The 9,999-nt window shown below is 43.0% G+C and overlaps 1 protein-coding gene across 6 annotated transcripts in view; it reads left to right on the top strand.

The window, feature by feature from the left end:
* ralgapa1 (Ral GTPase activating protein catalytic subunit alpha 1) overlaps positions 1-9,484 on the top strand; it is a 102,718-nt gene extending 93,234 nt beyond the window's left edge. For all 6 annotated transcript variants that reach the window (XM_071201693.1, XM_071201694.1, XM_034111111.2 and 3 more), the window contains 2 exons: positions 6,277-6,435; positions 9,325-9,484. In XM_071201693.1, the coding sequence (XP_071057794.1) occupies positions 6,277-6,435; positions 9,325-9,465 (300 nt within the window). In that variant the 3' untranslated portion in view covers positions 9,466-9,484. The remainder of the gene's footprint in view (positions 1-6,276; positions 6,436-9,324) is intronic.
* The last annotated feature ends 515 nt before the right edge of the window (positions 9,485-9,999 follow it).

Raw genomic sequence — 9,999 nt, forward strand, 5'->3', positions numbered from 1 at the left:
CTTGATATTATTCCAACAGGATTTTTCAAAGATGTTTTGCCTTGCATGGCCTCAGAACTATAGGTTACTTACGTAACCCCAGTCTCAGGTAACATGAAGTGAGATGTCTCACTATGAGATGAGCCTCATCGCGGAGCAAACAGAAGCATCAATCTCATTACGCCAATCCTGATTGGCTGGTGATCTTGATGTCAGCGTCAGGGGAAATCACCCCCTATAAGTAGCTTGCGCCACAACGCATGCATCATTCAAAATAAGCACCTCTTCTCGCTTCACCATAGCAAGGAGGGCCGTCTGGTGAGACATCTCACTTCATGTTACTCTGAGGACTGGGGTTACGTAAGTAACCTATAGTTCTCATTCATAACACTCCGTTCGATGTCTCACTATGGGATATTGTAGCTCCCGTATTGCGAAAATCACCGATCAACCAGAATTTAACAGGTAGAGTCCCGACTCAACAAGATGCCCAGCACTGCTCGGGCCACGCTTGGAGCGGAGACGTCTAGCCTGTAAAAGCGGACAAAAGTGAGCGGCGAGGACCAGCTCGCCGCTGCACAGATGTCTTGGATGGAAACACCCTTGAACAAAGCCCAGGATGTAGCCAGGCCCCGAGTCGAGTGAGCCCGCAGACCCGAAGGTGCTTGCAAATTCTGAGACAATCTGTCCCTGCTTGGTGGGGGCTGCCATGGCTGCCCGCACAACAGCTGATATATCTCCGCCAGCCCGTACGTTGCGGGCTAGGGCCAGAGTTGGGGGTAACAGGCCGGTCTCTCCACGAGACCGACACTTCATCCAACATTTACGGGAAGACCGGGAGGAGTTGCCTCTTTTTGCCCGCTGCTTGGGGAAGGTGTTTTCCCTCGTAGCCATTTCAGGCCACGGAACGTTGAGTCTGACCGCAGCGCGTTTGCACACGGCCTGCAGGTCCATGCTCAGACCGGGCAAAGCTGGTGCGCTATCGCCCGGGAGAGCAGCACTTGCCTCAGGCTTTGCAGCCTGAGCCGGTGACATGAAGGTGTCCTCTTCTTGTTCATCCGATTCGGACAGGAGGAACGCCAAGGCGTCCTCCTCTTCGTCCTCCTCGTAGTCCAGCCCGAGAACATCCTCCGCGGGTGAGACCATGGTGATGTCTAACCGGGAGCCCCAGCTTGGTGGAGCGCGGGAAACCGTTCCTGCGTGTCTTGCCGTCACCGGGTCCCGGCCTGCCAGGGCGCGGGATTCCGGTTCTATAGCCATAGCAGATAGTGAGCCCCAGACCGACACGGAGAGGGGTTCACTCTCTGTGGCGGATGCCCCCATGTCTTGACTGCCGGCCGGCGGGTCCGTGGACATGGGGGGGTCCTGTTCCGACAGGCTAGCTTGTCTTGCTAACCGTCGGCGGAGGCTCTTAACGGTGAAGCGGACACAATGTCCGCATGAGCCGGGGTTGTCGATCGCGCCTCGGGCGTGTTCCAGCCCGAGGCAGGACGAACAGACCTGTCGAGCCACCGAGACCCTGACTCCTCTGGTGTGAGGGAGAGGGGCGTCCATCTTGGTCGCCTCGTGGCGTGGAGAGGGCCCGCTCTCGACAGGTGGGACGGGAGAAAAAGATATTACCACCTTGTCCTTAATCCGGAGAAAAAGGACGGTGTGGGTCTTTTATTCCCGGAGAATACTGACTGGTGTGGCAGTATGCTCCTTTTTAATCCTTTTCCCCTCCGTGGAGAGGAGAAAAGAAAAAACGTCCTCGCTACCGTGGTGTCGGTAGAGAGGGAACGAGCTAGCAACAGGTGTGCTGCTAGCTTAAAAAAATCGGACCTACTTTACTTTCCCAGGAAGAAAAGGGCGAGGTCGATTTTAAATACTAACAGCGTTAGTACTACCGTCTTCCTGCGAAGCAGAAGGAGTAGCCGGCGAGCGCCCGTCGACCGAAATGGGTATTTGGGTTCAGTCTGTGGACAGTGAAGCTTGCCCGGCTACTGTAGAGATGTCCTCTGAAGCGAGAAGAGGTGTTTGAATGACGCATGCGTTGTGGCGCAAGCTACTTTATAGGGGGTGATTTCCCCTGACGCTGATGTCAAGATCACCAGCCAATCAGGATTGGCGTAATGAGATTGCTTCTGTTTGCTCCGCGATGAGGCGCATCCCATAGTGAGACATCGAACGGAGTGTTATGAATGAGAACTACTTCATATAGTAAACAAATCTCTTCACTCAGGTATTTTTCCACAGGCCCTGAAAACTGCAGTCATTAAACCGCTCTTAAAAAAGAATAATCTAGATGCTTCAGTAATGAACAATTACAGGCCCATATCAAACCTCCCATTTCTAGGTAAAATCATTGAAAAAGTTGTTTTTCAACAGTTGAGTAATTTCTTGCATTTAAATAACTGTTTCGATGTGTTCCAGTCAGGCTTTCGTCCAAACCACAGCACTGAGACTGCTCTTGTAAAGGTCTTAAATGACATCCACTTAAACACAGACAGTGGCAGAACTTCAGTGTTAGTATTATTAGATCTCAGTGCTGCGTTTGACACTGTTGACCACAGCATATTACTAGACCGACTGGAAAACTGGGTGGGACTTTCGGAAACAGTTCTAAATTGGTTTGAATCCTACCTAAAGGACAGAAACAACTTTGTTTCTATAGGTAAATACACATCTGAGTTGACAAATATGACATGTGGGGTTCCTCAAGGCTACATCTTGGGGCCTCTTCTCTTTAACGTCTACATGCTACCACTGGCTCAGATAATGAAGAACAACAAAATAAGTTACCATAGCTATGCAGATGACACACACATTTACGTAACAATTTCACCAGGAGACTATGCTCCAATTCAAACACTGAGTAAGTGCATTGAACAAATCAATGACTGTATGTGTCAGAACTTTCTCCAATTAAACAAAGATAAAACTGAGGTAATGGTTTTTGGAGCCAAGTCAGAACGTATAAAAGTTAGCGCTGAGCTTTAGTGTGCAATGTTCAAAACAACAGATAAAGCCAGAAATCTAGGTGTAGTCATGGACTCTGACCTGAGTTTCAACAGTCACATTAAAACAGTTACTAAATCAGCCTACTATCACCTAAAGAATATATCTAGGATTAAAAGATTAATGTCACAGCAGGATTTGGAAAAACGTGTCCATGCCTTTATCTTCAGTAGACTCGACTACTGCAATGGTGTCTTCACAGGTCTCACTAAAAAATCTATTAGAAAGCTGCAGCTGATTCAGAACGCCGCTGCTCGAGTCCTCACTAACACTAAGAAAGTGGATCACATCACTCCAGTTCTGAAGTCTTTACACTGGCTTCCTGTGTGTCAAAGAATAGATTTCAAAATATTGCTGCTGGTTTATAAAGCACTGAATGGTTTAGGCCCAAAATACATTACTGACCTCCTGCTAAATGATGAACCATCCAGATCTCTCAGGTCTTCAGGGACTGGTCAGCTTTCTGTCCCCAGAGTCAGAACTAAACATGGTAAAGCAGCGTTCAGTTATTATGCTCCAAATATCTGGAACAAACTCCCAGAAACCTGCAGGTCCGCTGCAACTCTTACTACTTTTAAATCCAGGCTGAAGACTTTTCTTTTTGTCGCTGCTTTTAATTGAACTATTCATATCTTAAACTGCACTGTAACTTTTATCCATGTATTTTTTCTTTTAATGTTTATTTTATTAGCTTTTCTTTTTTAATGCTTAATGTCTTTCATTTTTTGTAAAGCACTTTGAATTGCCTTGTGTTGAAAAGTGCTATATAAATAAACTTGCCTTGCCTTGCCTTGATATGTGCAGAGCCCTTCAACTACCAGATGAAATGTGAAACACTGTCAGGGGGAAGTGCAGCTAAAGGATTGATCACTTTAAGAAGGACTTGATAAATTACAGAAGAAGATAAAGGCAAGGCAAGGCAAGTTTATTTATATAGCACTTTTCAACACAAGGCAATTCAAAGTGCTTTACAAAAAATGAAAGACATTAAGTAAATGGCATTTAAAATCAGTCATTAAAAAGAAAAGCTAATAAAATAAACATTAAAAGAAAAAATACATGGATAAAAGTTATGAATAGTTCAATTAAAAAAAAAAAGGCCAATTGTCAGAAGATTCTGACATTAAAGTCATAATTCTGAAATGTATTTTCACTAATTCTCAGAATTATGATTTTAATCTCTAAATTCTGATTTATTCCCCCAAAATTCTAACTTTAATCTCAGAACTCAAAGTCTCTTTTGGTCAGATCTCAAAACAAAATGTGGCCCTAATCCTGTTCCGTAATAAATACACATGTTTTCCCTTACATATTTCCGACTTTGCCTAATCTGTATCATTAGCAGTGGCGAACCGTCAGGGCCTTCAAGGTATTCAGAGAATACCCTGGAACACTAAGATAACACAAACAAAAAAATCGATTTAATTATATAAATAAAATGTATATAAAATGAATAAAAGAGAATCGTATCTCTGCTGTTGATCTGTAATATTACAGTATTACGTTGATTTGTTTGTCCTTCTCGGACCATGCACTACGCATTTTAGTGGTTTTGTGTTAGAAAAGAAAGCAACCAATCAGATCTTGTTCTGGGTCTCTGGGTAGAATATCCTTCAACCAAGGTATTCTACATCCTTGATCGAATGCCCTGGCCGCTGCACTGAATGAGAGCGTACATTTGGACTGACAGTTTGATCAACCAATCATATATTGATTTGTAGCCAATGGGCGTATTCTTTCAGAGTTTCCCTCGGTTCCAGGGTATTCTAGAAGGCCAATTAACTGGCTCGAGACAGAGGATCTATTCTAGATGAATGCGACGAAGCAATTCATGCCTGTGTGTCTACAGAAGGTCCAGTTGTGATAGACACGGTTCGCCACTGATCATTAGTCAAGGTGAAGTCAGGTTAATTAAAGCAATTACTACATTTAAAGTTCAAGTAGTGTCATTATGGCACTTCCAAACATGATGATTAACTAATTCACCATGTGAATCATTTTAACGAATAGACGTCACCTTGATACTTACGCATTTGATTACATTAAGACAATTATTTTGTGCAAATGCAGCATTATCTGATGAGAAATCTACAGACACAAATGAACACGTTCTTTTCCACTTGTTGAACATGTAATGGAACCAAAATATCTCCAACAGTTTTTGCTTTAAATCAACCTCAGATTTGCTGTATATGGCAATTAGTTGAGTTGCATGCGTGGAAATAAAACATTACAAACATGTAATACAATGGTGTGGTTCACCGTCGAAAGAAATATGTATGCAAACCATACTTCATCATCCCTAATCGGCATCACTCAAACATTAAATAATGGCTATTTTCTACATTACACCCATAATACACTGCTATTACACCAACATCACACATTACTACAGCCCTATTACACACTTATTACACCCCTATTACTCTGTTATTACACCAATGGTACATAGTTATTACACCCGTATTACACCCATGTTTCTCCACTACTACACCCTTATTGCACCCACATTTCATTTCAAACCTTTATTTATCCAGATTGGTCCCATTGAGATCATAGATCTCTTTTCTCAAGGGAGACCTGCAGCAATTAGGTATATCTAACAATATCATACAACATATAACAACATTTCACTGTTATTACACCCATTTTACAAATGGACACAGCCAATGACTATATCCCAGGGAATACAAAAAAGCTTTAAGAGTAAAAAATCTTCACAGGTAAAAAAACACACAACTGATTGCAATATTCATCAAAAAAGAAAATGTTTTTGTCTCTTGACCGAAAGCAACAGACATCTGAAGGTGTGAGACAACTCAGACAAGTAGAGAGAAGTGTGTGTGTGTGTGTGTGTTTGTTTGTGTGTGTGTTGCCAGACATCAAGGTTAATGACAGAGCTGTCAGCGGCCCTTACTGTAGCCCACTGAGCAATTGTGAAACACACACACACACACACACACACACACACACACACACACACACACACACACACACACACACACAGAATCGCACAGCACCAGATTTGATTCCATCTGTCTTCCAGCCCATACTCCATCTTTCCGGGGCTTCACTAGGTCTTCGTGTCCACTCTCCATCTTCACTCCATCACCCCCAGGGCCACCTTTACAGCCCGTACACACACAAGATACAAACCCTTGGGTTTATGATGAATATCAGGCTCATTGTACCGGGCCCTGAGTGTGTGTGGTTGTTGTTGACTGAGTTTGTGTTGTTTAAACTGCAACAGATGTTTATTCCAGTTTTGATTCAGGTGTAATCCCTCTTGTCTCCCTGCAGCTAAGACACCTGGGTAATGACGAGGTCCACATCGTTTGGTCGGAACATTCTAGAGACTACCGGCGAGGGATCATCCCCACTGAGTTCGGAGACGTGCTAATCGTCATCTACCCCATGAAGAACCACATGTACTCCATCCACATACTGAAAAAACCTGAGGTAAGAATGCGTTTAGTTTCGTCAGTGTTCCCTGAATACTTTAACATTGGGACAAAGTTCCTGCAGGACGTTTAAATGTGTCATTAAAACCCAGGATGATAATGCCGTCCCCCTCTGGGCTAATCAGGGGAAACGACCCTCGTCACCTGTTGCAGTAATTGTGACTCATTGGCCAATCAGTGTAATGCCATCGCACAGTAACACAGCTCTACTGATGGCACTCCTGCATCTATTAGATGGCTTTTTATGAAACTTGCTCCAATCATTCATGATCCCCAGAGTATGATCCCCACTGAGTACTCCTCTCATGCCACCATCACATTTATGGTCTTTAGGGAAATATGCCAACAACTATTGTATGGATATTCACAAAATGTTGTACACCCGCTTTCAGGATGAATTGCAAGATCAAGATTATCGGGTGGCGGTACTTTGTGTTAAGGCCTAATCGGTACTAATTTTGAAAAATGTACTAAATATGTCACTTACTGTGACTGTATCAACATGCAATATTGATATTGTATGCTGCTCATGCTCTTTCTGCATATCCTGTATTTCTGTTTGCCATGTATATAAATGTTATGTTCATAAATGTTGTATGTGACGGGACTACGGATGGAAAGCTAAAATCCGGCTAATTTACATTTCAAAGCATTATTTTGTTTAAAATGTTCATTAATGTGCATTGTCCCGGTTCAAATAAACGATTAAATTAAAAAAATATAAGACGAGACAAATGTACCAAACAAACAATCACCTCTTCATTTTTGGTGACAAAAAAATGAGATTTCTTTCTTTTTTCAGTGTGCAGAACATTTATGCAGAACTTTAGGTTTTTGCGTTTTGAAGTGCAAGCTGACTCTGTAAACCAAGATAATGAACATGGCACACATTATACCTGCTAAAACGTGTGTTCGTCATTCTGAACCACAATTATTTCTGCTCATACTGTAAGCCAGTTTTATTACGGCCACTATGTTTTCTAAACAGAACAACACATGAAGAGAGACCAATCAGTCATCCAAATTAAACAATAATTATATAAATTAGAAATGAACACTCAATAACATAATTTCAACTGCAGATTAACATGGATATCATATAGAGTTTCAGTCAGTAAGCAGTTTGGTAATTTTTCTCAGCTCAGAGTGAGTGCTCTTTATTTTTGTTGGTACATTGGGGGTGTGTCCGAGTTAGCGCTCTGTGCTTATTGTGGGATCTGTGCTTACTGAGCTACTACAGAGTTCAGCAAAGAGGAGGAGGTGAGACAGATTAGTGTTGCAGTATTTGTGGCTGTCACACTTCTGCCCTGGGAACTAAGTCATCAAAATCCAACTTGATAAGAAAAGACAAGCCTTGTCTTCTTATTAGGGGACCATAGCTTTTCCAAGCAATAATGAAATAAGAATTGAGTTGCCCAGTGTTTTGCTCCATACTTGAATGTTCTGTCGCAGACATTACAGATGCATCCAGCTTGACGAAACAATCCTAAAGAGTGTTCCACTGCGTTGTGCTGCTCTGGTTAATGTATCAGTGTAAACACAGACATTAATACCACAGCACTGATGGCATAATTCTATTTCAAACGAGACCTAACACAATCAAATGCTGATTTTTCTGTATGACATAGATACCACAGCACTAATAACATAACCTCATTCTGTTTCATTCATTCTACAAAAACTATTGAATTATCAAAAAAAGCAGTTGGATGAGATATTCTTTGTGTGGTCGTCCTGAAAGCACTGCGTTCGGTCATCGAGTGCATGGCTAAGAGACCTGGTCTGAGAATGAATTCAATAAAAAGGCTTAACATTATTCTCTTTGCTAGACAAGCAATGACTGGAATTACATTTGACTTGTCGAGGTTGGTTGACTAAAACCTAGTGGCTCTTAAAGATTATTCATGAACATATCTAGAATTGCAGTTCTTCAGGAGACTTGTATTGGCAGTAGATTCGTTATGAACTGGACAAGCTCACTCCGAAGAGTGCAGATCTCCTTCAGGTGAGTCTCTTCCAAACAGAGGAGAATTGAATCTCACTTAATTGTCCCTCCAGACTCCGTTACAGTAAGATGACGCCAAAGATAACAAAAACGAGGATTTATTCATCTCGTATCGGGCCTTCCATTAGTGGAACACAACATATCTGGCATGGAGTTAATCTGCAGTCGCATTGGTCCAAATGAGATCAAACTTTTCAATGGATGTCAGTTTGTGAACACAGAGACAGGCCAACATGAGGCAGCAAAAGGAAAGCTAGGACCTGTTTTAGGCCGAGCCAACAGAGGGGTCTAATAATGAGTCCTAAAACACTTTTAAACACTTCATGTTAGCCTTATTTCAAACCCGTTTATGGTTAGAAACCTGAAATAAGGTCTGGGGTTAACTCGAGCTCAAGAGAGTAACTCGTGTTCTTCCGACAACATCAAATATGTCCGTAAACACCCCGTCTGAAGCTTCTACGTGTCACAGAAGTGGCTGTTGCTAACAAGTGACTAAATAATCGCCGCATAAGTCCGCCTTTAGCTTAGCGTTGGTGATGCACAGCCGTGCGGCCGCGATGTAAGTGTCTACAATCCTTACGTTGGCTTTTAAGTTCTGCCGATTGCTTCAAAGCTTCAGACATGAGTGTCAATAAAACCAATGGGGAAATCCCATCGCTTTTGATGAAAGCTAGCGTTCGGATGAAGAGAGAATGTATGGTAGCGACCTAGCTAAACGTTGTATTAAATAGTATAGTTTGTGCAAGATTTCCCTCTGGTGCTCTGTGTGCAGAAGAGTACGTGCGAGTGTGCGATCATCTGCCCGCACTCGGACGACCAAACCCAGCTGATCTATTGTTCCTGCTTTAATAACTATTTCACGACTTCTCTTTGTGTCTCGAGGTGCCATTCTTCGGTCCACTGTTTGACGGTGCCGTAGTGGACATGAACATCTTGCCCACCATGGTCCGGGCCACAGCCATCAACGCCAGTCGAGCTCTCAAATCACTGATTCCACTCTACCAGAACTTGTATCCTTTCTAAGCCCGACTGAGCAAAAACAAAGCTAGACGCCAAAGGTAGGTCGCACTTTTCTTTCTATTTCAGGCCTCACGGTCAACTCTTTAAAAGTGGGTTGTTTCGAGGTTTAAACTTGGATATACCTGTGCCATTGTGCTGAAGTCCTAGCGAGAGTGTCGCCTCTCACTCAGCTCGAGTGTTAAGAATAACAAATCAATGTCCAGTGGGGTCGGGCTTTCAGAGTATAAGTGCTAGTTTGATGGAGCTGTATTTAGTCGGCTCTGAAGTGCCATATATCAAGTGTGTATGCATCTGTGTGTGCAGGAGAGAAAGAGAAATGGACAGACAGGTGTGTGTGTGTGTGTGCGTGTGTGTGCAGTCTGTCTGCTTGATCCGATGTGATGGTAGTTTGGTATGAAAAAGCCAGACGGTCAATACTTATCGATGACTCTCCTCCCTAGCGCGGCTTCTAAACGAGGGGGCTTTGCTCTCTGCTCTCGAAAGCACACACACACGTCCACACTTCTACACACTCTTTATCCTAGAAGCGCGAACAGA

Source organism: Pseudochaenichthys georgianus, chromosome 22 (assembly GCF_902827115.2).
Source record: "Pseudochaenichthys georgianus chromosome 22, fPseGeo1.2, whole genome shotgun sequence".
In the NCBI taxonomy this organism is placed as follows: domain Eukaryota; kingdom Metazoa; phylum Chordata; class Actinopteri; order Perciformes; family Channichthyidae; genus Pseudochaenichthys; species Pseudochaenichthys georgianus.